This window comes from Sus scrofa, chromosome 8 (genome assembly GCF_054392235.1).
Source record: "Sus scrofa isolate SSC_HxYL_T2T_F1_AM1 chromosome 8, Sscrofa_HxYL_maternal_Yorkshire_Landrace_v2.0, whole genome shotgun sequence".
Lineage (NCBI taxonomy): Eukaryota > Metazoa > Chordata > Mammalia > Artiodactyla > Suidae > Sus > Sus scrofa.
The window spans coordinates 91,050,121-91,070,777 of NC_139390.1; the positions used below are offsets into that span (position 1 = coordinate 91,050,121).

At 38.7% G+C, this 20,657-nt stretch overlaps 2 protein-coding genes across 7 annotated transcripts in view; one reads left to right on the plus strand and one right to left on the minus strand.

The window, feature by feature from the left end:
• The window catches only part of USP38 (ubiquitin specific peptidase 38), a 33,473-nt gene extending 28,144 nt beyond the window's left edge, over positions 1 to 5,329 (minus strand). Inside the window, exons 1-2 of the mRNA XM_021100666.2 lie at positions 4,158 to 5,329; positions 2,445 to 2,580 (exon numbers count right to left, since the gene is read on the minus strand). Coding sequence (XP_020956325.1) covers positions 2,445 to 2,580; positions 4,158 to 4,839 — 818 coding nt within the window. The 5' untranslated portion in view covers positions 4,840 to 5,329. The remainder of the gene's footprint in view (positions 1 to 2,444; positions 2,581 to 4,157) is intronic.
• LOC146400939 (uncharacterized) overlaps positions 4,412 to 20,657 on the plus strand; it is a 278,242-nt gene continuing 261,996 nt past the window's right edge. For 3 of the 6 annotated variants that reach the window (XR_014812877.1, XR_014812878.1, XM_084972833.1), the window contains exons 1-2: positions 4,412 to 5,675; positions 6,977 to 7,048. Coding sequence is in view for 2 of the 6 variants with exons in the window: in XM_084972833.1 (XP_084828959.1) it covers positions 5,353 to 5,675; positions 6,977 to 7,048 (395 nt within the window). In the remaining 4 variants the exon portion in view is untranslated. Of the gene's footprint in view, positions 6,549 to 6,976; positions 7,049 to 7,527; positions 9,181 to 20,657 lie in introns of those variants that run through there. The other 3 variants (XM_084972832.1, XR_014812880.1, XR_014812879.1) reach the window with 3 other exon arrangements.

Consider the following 20,657-nt stretch of genomic DNA (forward strand, 5'->3'; position numbering starts at 1 on the left):
GAATTGCAAGAACTATGAATACAAAGATACAAGAAGATGGGAATAAAATACAGATCACCAAATATGGCAAGGAGAGCACCCTAAATTGAAAGCAGTGGGATAGAGACCACACAACAGGAATAATATTTACACAGAGTTTTCGCCAATACAGAAAACATTTTCACAAACCTAATGAATTTAAAGAGAGAATGAGCAAAAAGAAATTGGAAGTAAAAGTTTCAGGCAAATTGATTCAATTACATTGAAGACAACAAAGAAGAAAGAAGATAAACCAGAAGAGAAAGGCCTTTTAGTCTTTTTTTTTTTTTTTGGTCTTTTTAGGGCTGCACCTGTGGCATATAGATGTTCCCAGGCTAGGGATCTAATTGGAGCTGCAGCTGCCAGCCTATGTCACAGTGACTCAGGATCTGAGCCGTGTCTTACCTACACCACAGCTCATGGCAACGCCTGATCCTTAACCCAATGAGTGGGACCAGTGATCGAACCTGAATCCTCATGGATTCTAGTTAGGTTCGTTACCAGTGAACCACAACGGAAAGTCCAAGAAAGGGCTTTTTAAACACTGGAAAAGGGAAGAAGCTACAGAAGATCAACGTCTCCAAAGTTTGTGTTATAGAGAGTGAGATTTGCACACATGTAGCTTTCTGAGAATCTATAATACTTGAATTTATATGTTACCTCATGACAGCAATTTATAACAGGTGCATAGAAACCCTCTGTTACAAATCCTCAATTTAAATGTTATCAATACACACATACACACACGAAAAAAATTACAAAATAAAAACATAGTTATGAAACAAGAATAGGTGGATGAAGATTAATGAGAAAAATACAGTCATTGGAATGAAGAAATTCAGAACTGGAACAATCTCTATAAATGAGCACCTTAATTTTTAAAGGAAAAAATAGTAAATTCTAAGACAGTATTGAGGCTCTTCCCCTTAGATCTCCACAAGGTTTGAATTCTTGTTTCCTCTATGTCTTTACTTCATGGTTACCTTCTCAGTAAGGCCTTCCTCATCTATCTCATTTAAAATTTCAAACCCCATTCCCCATGCTTCATCCCTTTTCCTATCTACTTTTTTTTTTTTTGCCAAAAACACTATAATTATCTACAATACTAAATGATTTTTACTTATATTTAATCAAACCTAAAACAACATCAATTTTAGGGTGTACAATTAGGCAAGAAAAGTCCTGCCATTTAAATTAGAATACCAATGACTATGCATTTCCACATTTTAACATCTCTGAAGTCAGGATGCACCTTGTAATCAATGAAATATGTGATTAGGTACTATCTGCCTTCTCAACTAGAAAGTAAGCCCACAAGGAAAGTTATTTCTACCCATTTGTTCAATGAGTTTTTAAACACTGCTTGGTACCCACAGTAAGTGCCCAATAAGTGAGATCTGAATAGCTGAATGACCGAATGACTGAATTAATAAAAACACGAGAGTTTTAAGAAGTACAAAAAAAATTAAATTTACGGAGTTCCCGTCGTGGCACAGTGGTTAACAAATCCGACTAGGAACCATGAGATTGCGGGTTTGAACCCTGGCCTTGCTCAGAGGGTTAAGGATCTGGCATTGCCATGAGCTGTGGTGTAGGTCGCAGACTCAGCTCGGATCCCGCGTTGCTGTGGCTCTGGCGTAGGCAGGTGGCTACAGCTCCGATTCGACCCCTAGCCTGGGAACCTCCATATGCCGCGGGAGCGGCCCAAGAAATGGCAAAAAGACCAAAAAAAAATTAAATTTACACCTAGAAATATAATAAAACTGTAAAACATCAAGGATAAAGGAAAAGGCATAAACATTACCAGAAGAGCCTAACTACTATACAAAGAAATGATAATCAGATTGATAGCAGACCCACATCAACAACAATAGATGTCAGACGATAATGCAGTATTATATTCAAAATGCTAAAAGAAAATGACTATCAAATTAGAATTCTGTATCTTGCCAATCATCTATTTGAGAATAAGCAAGAAAATACACATTTCAAACAAAGGCTATGAAACTATTACCCCAGAGGTCCTGGCTGAAGAAAGTGAAAGTAAGTAAAAGTATATACTTTAGCTGGAGAAAAAAAAGACCCCAGAGGGAAGAGATAGGTTGCAGGAAACAATAATGAGCAAAGCAACTAGTAAAATGTACTGCTAATCCAACCAACTCTTGACTGTACAAAAAGTGTATATATCTGTTATGTTTTGGGAATTAAAAAAGCTGAACTGAAAATAGATTTATGAACTACTGGGATGCCTATCAAGCCTATAGTAAGGTAAACAAATCTTTCAACTAATTTAGCAAATCTTTATATTCGATTCCATGATTTCAGATTTAAATGTTTCTCCAAGGTTTCCATTATCCACAAAATACAGGAAAATTTCTCCTCTTCTCCAATCTACAATTACTGTCTACGGTGTTATAAAGAAGTACCTGCAAAGAGCTTGGGTCATACTTGCATCTTTTACATTTGGATCCGTGGTAAGGCTCCTGATGAGAACTGTAATCATCTGAAGAGGAATGTGCTGCACAAGGCTTGCCAACGCTACAGATGGTTCAAATGATGCATCTGTTTTTTTAATGAAAAAGGAAAAGGAAAATAGCAAGAAGGTTCAAGTGAAGTGTTTAGAGAAAACAACAATTTACCACCCACCTCCCAAAATGTAACTGGAGCAAAAGTGTTAATCAGAAAGCAGCTGTTACTTTCCACCTCATGGGTAAACTCTAACACACAAGGAATGTTAAACTGCAGAAATGAGAGATTAAGAGTGAGCAGTGCTCATTCCACAGACACAAATGCTTCAATATAAAAACTATTCTTCACTATCACCATGTTTAGCTCACAAGTTACTTTACTTTCTTGCAGTATTTAATATCATTATTTTCGTGCTAAAATACTCATTTCTAAGGCAGTAGTCAGAAAAGAAGTGCAAGGTATTTAAATTCATTTAAACTCCCATTTTAGACCTTCCAAAATAATTTACATCTTAGTTACAATAATCATCACATTAAGGGAAAAATTTTTAAAATCTCTTAAAGATGTAGAAATTGAGGTGAATTTTAGGGGGACTTTGCTTAAACTACATAAAGATTAAGGAAATCCAAGGTGAGCACCTTTACTGTTACAGCTGAAAAGGTTCTGGAGAAATCTGTTCTAGCAACACAGACAATACAAGATCAATTAGAATTAAAATATAAACCAACTTGGATACTGCAAATATATAATTGGCAATTCTTTCATTAAAATATTCAATCTATCAAAAAGCATGGAGCCTGTTAAAACTCTACTCTTGTTTCTGATTCTCAAGATAAAAGGAGGATACTTCCTTTACAAGTTCAGTTTTGAACAACAGCCAGAGAATAGCTGTACCAAGCAAAGAGGGAGGGGAGGAACACAGTTTTGGATCTACTGTTTCACAACTTACAGAGCTGGAAGTGCCATGTCTGAACAAGGAATGTCAACGCACATGTTAAATTCCTGGCAATAAAGCTCTTTCCTGCTAAGTACTTAACCCCTCCCGGATTTCTAATGACACAGCTGATGGGCTATTTACACCTGGAACTCAAAAACACCTATTTAAGCCTTCACTTACTTTCCCTTCCCTCACTCCACCTGTATCCACTCTCACAAACTACTGTAGGTAGAAAATGGCAATATGCAAGAACTACATAGTTAAATAGGATAATCAGTAATAAAACAAATGGCATCCTCCATGAATTAAAAAAAATCAGAGAATTCAGAAACTAAGGAACAACTCATTCCAACAAGGTGACAGAGTCATAGCACAGTAATAATATGGTAAACATTTTTATGCGGCTATTAGTCACTAATGAATAGGAGCTTTATATAGTAGCTGTCATTGGCAAAGCATTCCATAACTTGAGCAAAGGCTGGGTAATTAAGCAACCTGTTTTGCTCCAAAGGTCTAAGACTGACGTTCTCAACCTTTAAAACAAAAACACTGACTGTTTTTTAAGGTCCAACGTGACAGCCAGAATAGGGCAGTGGATGGGAATATGGATGAGAGTATTAAGAATGTTCTCCCATTAAGATGTTTTCAGAGCAGGGAAGCAAACGCGGTGTGTACATGAGAGGCACATATTAAATTTCCAAGAGAGATTTTCTTGGGGTGGAAGGACCCTTACCTGTGGAAGAAATGCTTGCAAAAACTTCTTGCAGGGAAGGCAGCAGGGTGGAGGGCTCCCCCTTCCAGATATTCTGCAGCAAGTTACTCACTTTTGTCACCTGCGAGACATATTCCCGCAGCTCTTTCTCCTGGGTGGACACGCACTGGAAGTGGCCTATCGTTCGAACCAGCTGTTGACAAAAAGTGATGGACAACTTCCCCTTGGGGATGCACTGCACGAAGTCGCTCAGGAGGTCGCTGAGTCGGGCGCACAGGTGCGGCTCGGGCCTCTCACACACCATCCGATGCACCTCCACCTGCAGCAGGCTGAAGAGGTCCAGCACCGAGGGGCAGCTCATGATCAGTTTCAAGCCGTTGTGAATGTAGTCCAGGATGGCTACGTCCTTCCTGTCCAGCGAGTGGTAGCCCTGCTGAAGGAGGCCCAGCACGAAAGTCTTATTGAAGAAGGACTCGAATTCTGGCCGGTGGTACCGCGCGTAGGCCTCCAGCACTTGGTGGCCCACTTGCCGCTGAAAGGGGTCCTGGCCCTCCAAGATAAGCCGGGTCGTCAGGTCAAACATGGCCTCGCACTGCGCCTCGTCCAGCCAATTCTCCGCCGACTCCACCACCTTCCTCACAATCACCCGTTTTAGGGGCAGGGGGTGCGAAGAGCTCACCAGGCCCTCCAGGATCTTGTCCATTGTCGCCACGCTGCAAAGCCAGGGCCAGGTGGTAAGGAGCGGGCAGCCACAACCCCGAGGTGTGCCTGGAGAAACCCGGGACGGAGGTGAATTTGGAGAGCAGCAGCTGGACCGACCACCGCCACTGCCTGCTCAGTAGCCTCATTTATCGGGCAGAGAGGGCCATCCAAGCCCGGGCGGGAGTTGGCAAGCCTGGGGCGCGTAAGAACCGGCACCGTCAGCGGTGGGCCTAAGAAGCCAGAGGCCCACACTCCGCCGCTGCCCCGGGCCCGCGGTCCCCTTCAGCATCAGCGCGGAGAGGCCAGCGGGGCCCCCCGGAGGCGGCGGACGTTCAGGCCCCGGGGCTGAGAGCGGGAAGATGAGGAAGTGCGCCTCCGCGACCCGTGGCAGATGTGGGAGTCCGGACTCCAACAAGTCGCGGGATAAAACCCGCCCTGGGTAGAGTCAAGAACTGCTGTCACGGAGGGTGCCGGATCTGCCGGGGAGAAGTGGAGGTGGACACCCTTGACCCGGATGCAGAAGTGCAGCAAACAGGAAGTGAAGGAAATCGGAACTTCGGAAAGGCCCGCCCCTCCGCCCCTCCGCCCCTCCGCCCCTCCGCCCCTCCGCCCCTCCGCCCCTCCGCCCCTCCGCCCCTCCGCCCCTCCGCCCCTCCGCCCCTCCGCCCCTCCGCCCCTCCGCCCCTCCGCCCCACCCTTCACCCTCCTTCTCCGCCCCAGCTCGTTTACACACTCCCGGGCTGCGCTCGGGGGCCCGCCCCGCCCCTTCGGTGCTACGCAAGCGCGGCCGCCTCTCTTGGAGTCGCGCGGCGACGCCCCCATCGCAGGGGATCCTTTGTAAGTGGTAGGCGGCTTTTCTGGAGGAGCGGCCAAGGAGCGGAAGTGTTAGAAGTGGCTGCGATTCTAGGATTCCCACCTTCCGATCTCTGGATCTCTGTCCGTTCTGTCCCGGTCAGGTTGCTTGTGATAGGCTGATAAAAGTTTATTTATGTAAAATCTTGTTAATGAGAAAGTTTTGGAAGCAGGAGTAGAAAAGCATTTGGGGAGAAAGTAAGGAAAAGAACTCAGAATTCGGATTGAAGGCAAATCGTTTAAGGTCTTAGATCTTTCATCAGTAAATGAGCTAGGGTTCTTAAATGCCAGTGCTTTACTCTTACATTGTGGTAAGGGATGTGTTGGCGGCAGTATACATTTGGAAACAGTTGTCAATAGAGGTTTGCTTTAGCAAGCTTTTTAGCAAATCTCTTTCTCTCTCTCTCTTTTTTTTATTTGTAGGGCTACACCCGTGGCATATGGAAGTTCCCAGTCTAGGCGTTGAGTTGGATCTGAGCTATGTCTGTGACTTACACCACAGCTCGCTGCAACGGGGTATCTTTAACCCACTGAAGAGGCCAGGGATGGAACCTGCATCCTCATGGAGCCCAGTCGGGTTCAAAGGTTCTTTACCACTGAGCCAGATGGGGAACTCCAGCAAATCTCTTTTAAATGAGCTTTTATGGCATATGGAAAATTTGTAAGTTGTCCAGAAAATGGGTGGAGAGTAAGGTAAATGATAGGTGAGAAAGAACGAAAGAGTATTTTGAAAAATAAAATACAAGCTTAAATTTTCATAATGTTTATATGTATGCTAACACTGAAGATGGTTTATAATGAAGAACAGATGAAGTCATCCTCCTTGTAGTCTTTCAAGTTAAACTGCAAAGATTCACAGTAAGAATTTAGTCTTTAATCAGAGGCCTTTAATTTGGAAAATATTGCCTAATTATAGCCCTGTTAAGTCTTCACCAATGTAATTGTGAAATCATTAGTGGCCTGTGATACTGACAAAACTTTAAAAAATGGTTCATTTAAAGTATCCAGTGGAAAAATGAACAAAATTGTAAGCTATTTACTTTGCTAAATAGTGTTTTGGTTTTTACCAATTTATAAAATGGTTATACTAGTATATTTAACACAGCAATTAGGGTAATCTTAAAAAGAATAGCAGTTTAGAGGAGGTAAGAGCTGGGTAGAGAAAACCTGAGACCGAGTTTTCAGAAAGAGATAGAAGATAAAAGAGAAACGTGGTAATTGATGGATCTAAAAAGCAATCTTGCTACAACACAGGAATAGCTTTGGAACTTTTTCTTTTCCAATAGATGGAAGATAGAACTACGGAGAAAAGTTTGGCTTTGCTGGGAATGGTGCCAATACTGGAAGACAAAAATAAGGTAGAAAGCAGAGTATTATGGATGAATTCCTCTGTGGATTTGTTGATATCCTGTAACTTATATACTAAGGTGTAAAAGTGAAAAATACTCTGCTTTACATCCTGTGTTATGTGATAAGGGAAAGGAAACAGAATGTTAGTTTTATATATATTGATATATAATCTAAGCAAATTATTACACATTCATAATGAAATAAGCAGGAAATGCTTATGTCAGTTGCAGCCCAGTTCCTATAACTAGTCATGTGGTTATAATTGGTATTTATAACAACCTTTTCCAACTATCTATTGTCTTCTCTTTTCTGTCAACAAGTGCCTCAGATGGTTGTGGTTCTTTGCATGGTGGGGTGACCCAAACCTTCATTCCTGAAGAGTTTCAACCATTAGTAGTCCTGCCTGGATTGATTATTGTAGATTTCCATTGACTTTAATAACACAGCATGGTCATACTAAGAGATGCATTAATCTCTTCTATTCCAGACTGAATGACTTCCTTATCTCCATTGTGGAGTTGCTGTCCAATTTCTTCTTGATAGTCAGGATGAGTCACCCCTGCCGGCAGAGTAACTTCCTTCTTTACTTGTTGATTCCTAGGTATGAGGAGTCCACGGTGGCCTAGTGGCATTCTTAACTCTCATTTCAGTGGAATCATTGTTGCATTTCCTCGTGGTAGCATCTTTCTTTTGGAACTAAGACTTCTAAGCTAGCAGAGCGTAAGGTCACAGGAACAGAGAGCAGGCATTTTGCTAATAAGTCACTAGTAGAAATAGTGGTACCATTCCCATTTCTACTGCTTGTTTTCTAGACCTATGAATCCTGGCCATGAGAAACAGCACTATGTATCAGATGCTGATTCAGAGCATACACAGCATTGTGAGCACTTTGCCCCACTTCTGCAAGTTCTAGTCACCTAGCTAGCACTGTAACTGAGCCTTCAAAAGGCAGTTCTACCGTTCTGTTAAGCCACCTGCTTCAGGGTGACGGGAAACATGGTAAGATCAGTGTAAGTTCCATGAGTGTAGGTCCACTACCTCACTTCATTTGCTGTGAAGTGAGTTCCTTGATCAGAAACAATGTCATGTAGAGTACTAAGATGGTTAATAAAGTATTCTGTAAGTTCACAGGTGGTAGTTTTGGCAGAAGCATTGTGTACAGGGAAGGCAAATTTATATCCAAAGTAAATGTTTATTCAGTAAGAACAAAACCTTACCCCCTTCTCTGATGGAATCAGCCAGTGTGATCAACCTGCCACCAGGTAGCTGGCTAGTACCTGAGGAATGATGCCACATCAGGGACTCAGTGTTGGTCTCTGCTGTTGGGCTCTCAGCAGTGGCCATAGCTAGGTTGGCCTTGGTGAGTGGAAGTCCATGATGCTGGACCCACACATAATCTCTGTCCCTGTCATCATGGCAACTTTGTTCATGAGCACACTGAGTGATGCCGGGGTGGGAGGTGCTGGGGGTAAAGTGATTGGCCACAGACCAGGAATCAGTATATAACCATATGTCTCATCATTTCTCCTTCCAATCAAAGTGAACAACCACATCTACTGCTGTTAGTCTGCTCATCAGAAGGATTTCCTTCACCACTGTCCTTCAGGGATGTCCCAGAATGAAGGGCACTAGTGTTATGGCCTTCCACTTTTGGGTGGTGCTTGCATATTGTCCAAAATCATCTGTACACCAGGGAAGGTATGGAGGGTGAGAGACAAGAAAAAGATGTTAGGATCAGTGAATTTGCAGGTTCTGGTGGGGTCCAGCTTCCAGTAGAGGTGGTGAGCTGGAAAAATAGGAGATGGTAGTCAGAAAATGAGATACCTCAAATTGAGATGATGAGAGGCAATACACTCATCCTTTAGTACCTTCAAGGATTGGTTTCAGGACCCCTCAGATAATCAAAATCCACGGATGCTCAGTCCCTCATATAAAATAGCCTATGATTTGCATGTATCCTATGCATGGCCTCCTATATGCTTTGAATCAATGTACAGTTGACCCTTAAGCAATGTGGAAATTAGGGGTACTGACCCTTTGTGCAGTGGAATATCCATGTATAACTTTACAGCCCTCTGTATCTTTGGTTCCACCTTCACAGATTCAACCAACCATGGATCATGTAGTACCATAGTACTTAGTGAAAAGAAAAAAAAAAAAAAAAACCCACGTGTAAGTGGACCTACATGGCTCAAATTCATGTTCAAGGGTTAACTGTAAATGTTTTGTAAACTGTTGTAAGTACAATGTAAATGCTATGTAAATAGTTGCCAGTGCAGAGTAAATTCGTTCTGTTTTTTGAAACTTTGAATTTTTTTTCCCTGAATTTTTTTTCCCTGAATTTTTTTTCCCTGATCCACAGTTGGTTGAATTCTAGGATGTGGAACCCAAAGATATGAAGGGCTGAAAGTAGTTAATAGGAAAGACAAGGATTGAGGTATGGCCCTGAGAGTAAGTCCCCAGAGTAGGGTAGAGGATAAAATCCTTGGAGGAGAGGAGGTCAAGGCACTGAGTGACAGTGTAGTGGATAGGTCATCTACTGAGAGTATGACAGGAATAGGGTTTGGGACAATGTCAGGGAATTAGGAACTAAAATTCCCAAGAAATGGGGTGAAGAAGGACTGGAATTGTTTGAGCATCAACATGAAAAGGGGGTTAGCGCTGTCATTTTATGTCATGAAATTTAAATGGGCAGTGTTATGGGGGAGGGAGGGGAGGGTAGGGTGGCCTGGAAGGAGCAACAAGGAGCAGGAATGTCATCTTCCCCACCTCCAGGTCTAGTAGTGCGAAAGTTTGTAGTGGGGCTGCAGAGGAGAGGGCTGCTAGGTTGATCAGATTTTAAAGCAAGAAGTGAAGGAAATGTTTAATGAAGGTGTTTTTGCTGAGTCTTAGAGGGCCCAGTGGAAAGATGTCAGGTGTCAGACAGGGATAAGAAATGAGTCAGGAAAGAAGATGTTCAGAGCCTTATCAGAATTAGAGTCCTGAAGGTTGAGAGTTGACTTTGGCTTTTTTTGTGACAACTAAAATCACCAGGCATAAAGGGCAGAATGAAATTCATCTTGATAAAAGATTTGATAAAAGCTTTAAGTTCAGAATGGGAGTTCCTGTCATGGCTCAGTGGAAAACAAATCTGACTAGCATCCATGAGGACGCAGGTTTGATGCCTGGCCTTGCTCAGTGGTTAAGGATCTGGCATTGCTGTGAGCTGTGGTGTAGGTCACAGACAAGACTCGGATCTGGTGTTGCTGTGCTGTGACGTAGGCCAGCGGCCTACAGCTCCGATTTGACCCCTAGACTGGGAACCTCCAATGCTGTAGGTGTGGCCCTGAAAAGGCAAAAAAAAAAAAAAAAAAAAAAAAAAAAAGCTTTAAGTTCAGAATGGAAGCTAAAATGAAACAAATGTACAGCTTCAATGCCTAGTCAAGGTCAAACGTGGGCCTAGATTAGTCATGAATAGAATGCCTGTGGGCAAAATGTCTGCCTTATAAAGGGTGCAGGGTGGTGTACAGGGTTATGAAGGAATCTGAAAGTTTTAGAGATAAGGTTCATTATTCATTACCTTCAGTTTCTTCATATGGCAATTATTGCTGCTATCTCAGAGACTTTCATTATCATAAGAGGATCTTTTGCAAAAGCTGGGCAGTAAGTTTCTGCTCTCTAGCCAGAGAGGAGTTTGAATAGCAGTAGTTGTCTTATTGATTTATAGACATTTTACCTGTTATTACGTTCAAACAAAATTTGAACCTTGAAATTTGATTTTTTAAAAAAATCTCAAAAGGTCAAAACGGTCGTAACTGGCTGAACATGAATTTGAAATAAAGAAACCGGGACGAGATTTTAAACTTAGAAAACGAACATAAATGTTTATAGGCACATAAAAAACTATAACAGTTCTCCCTATTCTGCCTAAAATAATCAACATACGATAACAGGAAAAAACAGTGGATGGGAATATTAATTTTTGTCTAATTCTTGTTTTGGTCAACATGCTTATCTTCTTAAAATTAGGCCTGTGTTGTCTCTTTACCTGTTTATAACAGGAACTCAGAACTGTCATTGCTACTTTTCTGTGTTGAAAGGTGAAACATTTTCTGGTTGGAGACAACAACGGCTTTGACTGACTCAGGCAGGGCCATGTAATCACAGGATGCTGTGAGTAGGAATGAGGTGGAGAGCCAGAAAGCAGATGGCAATGGCATGGCTGCAGTTTTACTTGTTATGTGATTAGGGTGTTGGTACAGTCTGAGAGCTCGTGTTTGCTAAGACAGGGAGAGGGCTGGAATGGGTAATTATGCACTCTTTGTGAAAGGTTTTGAAGATTTAGATAGAAGGCAAGACGTTAAAACCTAAACGTTTACTGTTTAGGTTCTTTCTTTTGTTTCTGTATGATAATCACTGTGCAAGATGCACTTCAGCATGACAAGTTACAGAAAGAATAAAACCAGAGTCTACAAATAGCCACCTCGTCGTTTTGTTGAAAGAGTAAAATAAGTGAAATATTTAGGCAGCAGAGCCCAGTGCTTGGCTTCAGTTGCATCTCCTTTCTTAAAAGTTTTCTGGAATTATGTCAATAGTTTTGGAATGTTTTACAGAAATAAAGACTTCTGGTTGTAAAAACCCTCTAGTTATTTAGATAAGCTCTTTAATGTTGTGCTGGCTATACATGCATGTGTGTGTGTGTTTGTGTGTGTTTAATCGTAATAGATTTTCTTTGCTGTGGTCCCTTTTCTCAAGTAACACTAACTCATTCTTTTAAATCTCACTTTAAACATCACATTTCCAGGGAAGGTCTGACCTAGCTTCAAAATATAGATCAAATATTCTATAAAATATCTTCAGAGCATCCTGTATTCCTCTCTAGTACTTCTCACAATGATAATTATTTTTTCTCTAATTTTTGAGTTTCTTTTTTCTACTCTAGAAGGTAAATTCTATGAGAATAGGGATTATGGTTATCCTTCTTCCTGCTCCATTACCCAGTGCACTCTCTCCCAGTACTTAGCACTCAATAATTATTAAATAATCTGGGTTTTAGTAAAAATCCTTTTGAGTCATTTGGTATATATCATTATTTTTGGCATATATCAATATTTTTAAAGAGAAATTTGATAGAAAATAAGTTCTTCAGTGGTATTTTAAATCTTTAGGGATTCTGGATGTTAGTTTTCAGTGGTATTATAAATCTTTTTTTTTCTTTTGGCTTTTTTGGCTTTTTTGCCATTTCTTGGGGCGCTCCCACGGCATATGGAGGTTCCCAGGCTAGGGGTCTAATCGGAGCTACAGCCGCCAGCCTACACCACAGCCGCAGCAACATCAGATCTGAGCCGCATCTGCAATCTACACCACAGCTCCTGGCAAAGTTGGATCCTTAACCCACTGAGCAGGGCCAAGGATCGAACCCACAACCTCATGGTTCCTAGTCGTGTTCGTTTCCACTGTGCCACGACGGGAACTCCAGTATTATAAATCTTTAGGGATTCTGGAATCTATCTATCTATATTCATATCTATCTCTGTATCTTTATATATCTGTTGAAGGGACATTGCCAACATGTTGGTTTTAAATATTTCAAGTAATGTTTTATTGATTTCATTCTGAGGCTTTGTACATATTCTTTCTCAAGGATGTATCAGCAGGGAGCTTTATTTCTTAGATGAAACAAGTTGTGATAGTCCGTTACAGGCTTCAATGTAGAAGAAATTATTTGTATTTTAGGAAAGTGGTGCTTAAGTCAGCTTTAGTTATAAAGCACTTTCATGTGAAGAGCAATTCAGTGTTTATTTGAAGTGTCCATTTTAGCTCTAAAAAGTAGACTGTTGTGGTGGCAAACAAAGAACCAGAGACTTAAAATAGGTCATATAATCTTTCTGTTTCTTGATATGTTGTCTACTTTTAATTTTTAGTTGCAGATTAGTGAAGAAGAAGTATTACAAGTTTTTAAAACAGACCTAAGTAGATTGTACCCCTTCTTTTATATTGTGGCCTTTGATAAATTATATAGTTAGACCTCAGCTTTTCCATCTGCAAAGTAAGGGCATTGCTTTCTTGCAAAGGATGTTCTGTGAACTAAATAATCTACTCTAGGAGTTCCCGTCGTGGCGCAGTGGTTAACGAATCCGACTAGGAACCATGAGGTTGCGGGTTCGGTCCCTGGCCTTGCTCAGTGGGTTAAGGATCCGGCGTTGCCGTGAGCTGTGGTGTAGGTTGCAGACACGGCTCGGATCCTGCGTTGCTGTGGCTCTGGTGTAGGCCGGTGGCTACAGCTCCGATTCAACCCCTAGCCTGGGAACCTCCATATGCCGCGGGAGCGGCCCAAGAAATAGCAACAACAACAACAACGACAAAAAGACAAAAAAAAAAAAAAAAAAAAAAAAAAATCTACTCTATACCAGGTGTCTCACATATAATGGCACACAGCAAATCCTTCCTTTATCAGTTGGTGGTCTTAAAGAGAACAATCATAGGCCCTTAATGCCATCACTTATGCTAAAGTCTATGATACAAACCTGGCCTGAAAAATCCTTTCCTTTCTTTTGCTAATAGTTCCCTTGTCCCACGCTTCTTCCTATGAAAACCTTCCTTTTTGTACAAGTGCTCAGAAGCCTTCTGGCTGCTAGATGGGATGCTGCCTGGTTCCTGACTTGCCTAAGAAAGCTAATCAGATCTTCACATGTATTTGGTCAAATTTTTGCTTTTTAACAGTTGTTAGGCTGAGAAAAAACAGCATTAGGGTTTTATTGAACCGTATCCTTTGACACTTCAAACTAGGCCCCTCTTTCCTTCCCTTCCTATTTTCTTTCCTTTTTTTTTTTCTTCCTGTCTGAAAAGGTAAAGTTTGTAATTTGAATTTTCATTTAATTATGATGAAGGTCTTTAGGAAATGAGAGTGGAGGGTATAAGCGTTTTCACCTGCCCATGTCTGGTTCTTGTATTGGGTTAGAAAGCTCAGAAAACCGGGGAGTTGTAGTAAGTTTATTGGAAAGAAAATATCTAAGAGAAACATTGAAGAAACTAGGTAAAGGATTATTAAATATATTTATTATTCTTGATCTCATAATATAGATACAAGTACTGTTTGTAGAGTTTCTGTATTACAAAGGAGCCCATAAAAAAAGAGGGGTGGGGGTTGATGGGAAAGCTAGAAGTTGTTTTTGGCTGTTTATTGATCTGTTTGTAATGAAAGAATAGCAAGGCACTTTTAATGATAACTTGGAATGTAATCCACAAGAATGTTGTCCCAAAGCTAAAGAAAGCCTGTTCTCTTTTAGTGTCATTTATAGGGTAAAGTCAGTGCTATTGTACTTGTTTAACCTCAATTTTTTCTGTCTTAATGTATTTCATAATTAGGTCCCATATTATGATTCTGGTCAAATCATCTGGGAGTGATAGATCACAAGGATAAATTAACCAATCTAATCTATCCAATTTTTCTTATAGCAGATGCAAGTTATAGTTATTTAAATGATTCATGTATTCTACTCCAGTGTTTCTTGATTTTTTTACCAATGATATGTACCACACAGTAGCTTTAACTCCCTATAGATTTTTTTGGTAAGATTAGTAAAAGGTCATCTTATAGAAAGGAACGAGTTTCAACTAATCAGTAGTCACAGGCCACAGACATTACCTAATTCAGTTAAATTTTTATAGTTGGATTCAAATGCTGGGTCAACTCTATAATTTAGTTCTCCTACTCCAGCTCCCCAATTGCTGAAATATTATTAAGAGTGAGTCAGGAAACTACACTCGATTATACTGCTAATTCTTGTTATCCACCCACAGTGGTGCCCTCACTCATGTTAATCAAGTTTCATATTCATCTTTATATATTTCATATCCTTCCAGAACCCGAGTATCCTATCCCTGCCTCTCTACTTGGTAACATCTTTCATTCCAACTCCACTGAAACAATTTAGGAATATCACATCAACTCCCTTAATTTCCCTCTGCATGGAAATAATTTTTTTTTTGTATATTAACACACATTTCCCAGTTTCCTTCTAATCTCAGAGAAGAAAATGTCTGCCTCCTTTTTAATTTTGATGCTCATTCCTTCCATCCTTTCTCACCTTTTTTGTGATGTTTTGCTTTATCTATTACATCCTCATATCATCAGTCCATTGCTTTCCCTTAAAAGACAGACACCGTTCCTTTCTTCAATCTTATTATCTGTTTGCCCTTTAGTAATTCACAATATTTAGTAATACTTTATAAAGAAACAGAAGGCTTACATTGTTTAAACTGTGTGTAAAAGAATGTTCATTGATTCTTTTAGCTCAGGAGTGTTGCCTTAGTGAACATCAGTAAGAATTACCAGTGAAACTCACCTTAATGATGTGGTTCACTTTGGCATACATACTTTAAAATTATTATAAAAGTGCTTTATTAATTACTTATATGACCAGAAGTATCATATAATTTTAGTAATTGAACATCAAAATTATTTTCCTATATTCGTATTTTATAGAGATTAACATCATTTACCAGGAAAAAATTGGGTATCATTATTCTTGCTGTGAGAATACCTCCTCATGGGTACTTTGTGTCTTTCTGGGTTTATAATTTTCTACCTTGAAGATCACTCTCATTATTTCAGTGACTATTTTTTAGTTATCTATCTACTGAAATACTTTGGTGTCCCAGGAACTAATAAAGGCCAACCCTACCCTACCAAATCTGTAAAGAAAATCAGTATAATCTTATGAAAACAAATTTTTAGAAAAACCCTCAAGTTGCTCACATCACTTTTCAATACCACTGTGATGTATGAAAGAGCCAAGTAACTGTTTTCATTACATGGCAGAAATATCTTTCTTCTCATGTCTCATGAGATTATATTTGTTTAACAAAACTGTTAATTATTAAGATACATCACTAATACAGTCAACAAAGCATTATTACCAAGGGCCATCTATTGATATATGGAAACAGCATCATTCTATAGAACCAGATAGTAATTATATTTGTACATAAATGTATACTTTCAAAAGTTAGAGAAATTAATGTACAGAAAATATATTGTAATAAAATTCAAATCAAACACATTAATGTTAAATTTTGAATATATTTTGTATTATTGTTTGAGGCCTTTTTGTGGAAGAAAGTATATAAAATTATTAAATATTGAATACACATTGAGGATTCTGGGAAGATGGTGGAGTCAGAAGTGCCAGTAATTTGTCTCTCCATCTAGACAATAGCTGCACTTGAAGAATCTATCTGGTAACTGTTTTGGAACTCTGAAGTCTATTGACGCCTTGCAGTTTCTAGGGGAAATACTAGATGGTAAATTGCTGTTAATTTTCAGCTCTTAGCCCAGTATCAATTACCTATTCCCCACGCGCAGCTGCATGGCAGGAAACTGTGCACATGTTCCTGGAGAACCTTGCATACAGCTTGTGGGAGTCAAAATGAGTTAAAAAAAGACTCTGTCCTCCATATGTGGAGGTCTAATTGCAGTAGTGCAGAAAAAGAGGTGAGTGGTCATTGTTTTACCTCCCCCCATTTTTGTAAGCTCCTCCTTCTCTAAGTGACTTGCAGAGGATTTAAAGGACTGATGCCTTTTTTCTTTCCCACCCATTTATCTCTTTTTACATTTTTGGAAGCCAGACACTAAAAGCTAGAACATTCAGAAGCAACTGTATATATAGGGAAAGTTAGTAAATGACTATGTCTGCTCAGGGACAGGTTCAGAAAAGACTTAGGAAGACCTTATATTTACACTTAAGACTGACTCTTGGCATGGAGACAACCTGCAATAATTAAGATAACAAAAACAATAACAATGAGACAGCAAACCCTGAGTGGGGAGAATTGGATTTACCCCAATAAGAATTACCACATTATTAGATTAAAATATTTAGTTTTCAACAATAAAAAAATCACACTGCATACAAAGAAACAGGAAAATATGACCCATTCAAAGGAAAAAGTAAATCAACAGAAACTTCCCTGAAAAGTACCTAATGGCAAATCTACTAAGCAAAGACTTGAAAAAAACAAAAACAAAAACAAAAACCAAAAAGCTAAGGATGTTCAAATAACTAAATAACTAAGATACAGAGAAAATCAGGAAAATGGCATATGAACAAAATGGAAAAATCAATGAAAACATAGAAAACCTAAAGAAAAATTCTGGACCTGAAAAGTACAATTATTAAAATGAAGAATTCAATAAAGGGATTCAGAGACAGATTTGGCAGGCAGAATAATCAGCAGACTTGAAGACAGAATAGTGGCAATTATTGTAACTGAGGAACAGAAGGAAAAAGATTAAAGAGAAGTAAGCAGAACCTAAGGTACCTGTGGGACATGATCAAGTGGATTACATAGGCACTGTAGGAATACCAGCTGGAGAAGAGAGAACAGACAGAATATTTGAAGAAATAATGGCTAAAAATGTCCCAACTTTGATGAAAGAAATTAATATAAACATCTAAGAAGCTCAAGGAGCTCAAAGTAAGATGAACTCAATAAGCCTACAATGAGACACATTATAATCAAACTTTCAAAATCCAAAGACAATGAGAGAATCTTGAAAGCAGCAAGAGAAAAGCAACTTGTCACATACAAAGATGTACAGTAAGATTATTTCTCATCAGAAATCTTGGGGACCAGGAGGCAGTGGGCTGTTATATCCAGAGTGCTAAAAGAAAAACAAAATGCCTGTCAACCAAAAATTTTATATCTGGCAAAACTTCCTGAGTTAAGGATACATTAAGACATTCTCAGATAAATAAAACAAACACTGAGGGAGTTCATTACCACCAGGCCTGCCCTGTAAGAAATGCTCAAGGAAGTCCTGCAGAGTGAAATAAAAGGATACTAGACAGCAACTCAAAGCCATGTGAAGAAATAATAATCTTAAAAAAGGTAAATACATGGATAATTATGAATGTATCATTGTAACAACAGTTTGTAAATCCATTTTTTTTTTGTTTCCTACATGATTTAAGAAACCAATACATTGAGATTATTAGTCTAAAAGATAGACATTGGTTTGTAATTCCACATACTGTTTTCTACATAATTTCACAGACTAATGCTTTTAAAAGAACTATTAATTTATGTTTTGGGACACATAATGTATGAAGAAGTAATTTTTTACAGTAACCCAAAGAGATAAGAATGGAGTTGTAAAGGAGCAGAGTTGTGTATGTTATTGAAGTTAAGTTGATGTAAATCCAAATTAGAGGGTTATAACTTTAGGATGTTAAATGTAATATCCATGGTAAACCATAATATAAGTATAGAATATACACAAAAGGAAATGGGAAAGGAACTTGAGCATTTCACTATTAAAAAAAAAAAACCCCAACTAAACACAAAGAAGACAGTAGTACATGAAATGGGGAACACAAAAGCTATAAGATATATAGAAAACAAATAACAACAGAAGTACAACCTTCCAAATATGAATTATGAAGAAATAGCAAATTTGAACAGACTAGTAAGGAGATTGAATCAGTCAGTAATCACCTCTTGATCAAAGCCCAAGATGGCTTCACTGATGAATTCTACCAAATATTTAAAGAGGAACTAGTGCCAGTCCTTTTCAAAGTCTTGCAGAAAATTGAACAGGAACAAACGCTCCCAAACTCATTTTATGAGGACAGCATTACCCTGATGTCAAAGCCAAAAAAAATAAAATTCCATGTCAGTATTTCTGAAGATTATAAAAGCAACAGTTCTCAACAAAATAACAGAGTTAACATATTAGAAGGGTCATACACCATGATCAAGTAGTTTATAACTCTGGGATGAAAGTATGGCTCAGTATCCACAAACTAATCAATATAATACACCACATTAATAGAATGAAAGACAAAAATCATGTCCCAATACATGCAGAAAGAGTATTTGACAAAATTCATTTTTTCATGATAAAAACTCTGAATATAGAAGGAACATACCTCAACATAATAAAGGCCATATATGACAAACCTATAGCTACATTGTATAAATAGTGAAAGACTGAAAAATTTCCCTCTAAAATTAGGAACAAAACAAAGTTGCCCACTGTCACAATTCCTATTCAACATAGTATTTACACTCCTAGCCAGAGAAATTAGGCAAGAAAAAGAAATAAAAGGAATCCATATTGAGAAGGAAGAAATAAAGTTGACTGTTTGCTGGTGCCATGATCTTGTATATCAAAAAGACTTCACCAGAAAACTTAGAATGAATGAATGAATTCAATAAAGTTTCAGAATACAAAATCAACATACAAAACTTAGTTGCGATTCTGTACACTAATAACGATCTATCTGAAAGAGATCCTATTTATGATGGCATCAAAAACAGTGAAATACTTAGGAATAAATTTATCTGGGGAATGAAAGATCTATGTACTGAAAACTATAAGACATTAATGAAATAAACTGTAGAACATGTAAGTAAATGGAATGATATCCCATGCTCATGGATCTGAAGAGTTAATATTCTCAAAATGGCTGTAACACCTCAGTCATCTATGGAGCCAGTGTCATCTCTATTAAAATTCCAATGGCATTTTTCAAAGAAATAGAAGAAACTATCCTAAATTTCATATGGAATCACAAAGACCTCAAATAGCCAAAGCAATCTTACGTAGCTGGAGGCATCATACGTCCTTATTTCAAACTATATTACAAAGCTGTAGTAATAGTATTTCTATTACTATTAATATTTTGTAATAAATAGTATTACTATTTCATATGGCTTGGCATAAAACATACACATAGAAAACCGGAACAGAATTGAGAACCCAGAAATAAACCCATGCGTATATGGCCAACTGATATTTGACAAGGGAGCCATGAACACTTAATGTGGAAAGAATAATTTCTTCAGTAAATGATGTTGAGAAAACTAGATATTCACATACAAAAGAATGAAACTAGACTATCTTAGCACTCCAAAAATGTAACTCAAAATGAATTAAGGACCTCAGCATAAGACCTGAAACTATAAAGCTTTTAGAAATAAAACATAGGGAAAAAGCTCCTTCACGTATGCCTTGGCAATGATTTTTTTTTTTTTTTTTTGGATATGAATCCCAAAACACAAGCAGCAAAAGCAAAAATCCGCAAATGTTACTACGTCAAACTAAAACTCTTCTGCACATCAGAAAAAAAAAAAAATGAAAAGGCAACCTATGGAATGGGTGAAAATATTTGCAAACCTTGTATCTGATAAATTAATTATCTAAAACATATAAGGAACTTAACAGCAAAAAAAAAAAAAAAAAACAATCCAATTAAATCCAGTTAAAAAATGGGCAGAGGAAATGGATAGACATTTTTTTGTGAAGAAGACATACCAAAGGCTGACAAGTACATGAGATGGAGCTGTATGTCACCAATAATCCAGGGAAATGCAAATTGATAACAGATGCTGGCAAGGATGTGTAGAAAAGGAAATCTTGGTGCACTATTGGGGGGATGTAAAGTGGTATAGCCACAATGGAAAAGTATCTAGGTTTCTCAAAAAATAACGCAACTATTCAGTAATCCTACTTATGGGTATATATTAAAAGGAAATAAAATCACTATCTCAAAGATATATCTGTACTCCTGTATTCACTATAACATACTTGACAACAGTCAAGACATGGAAATAACCTAAGTGTCCACTGAC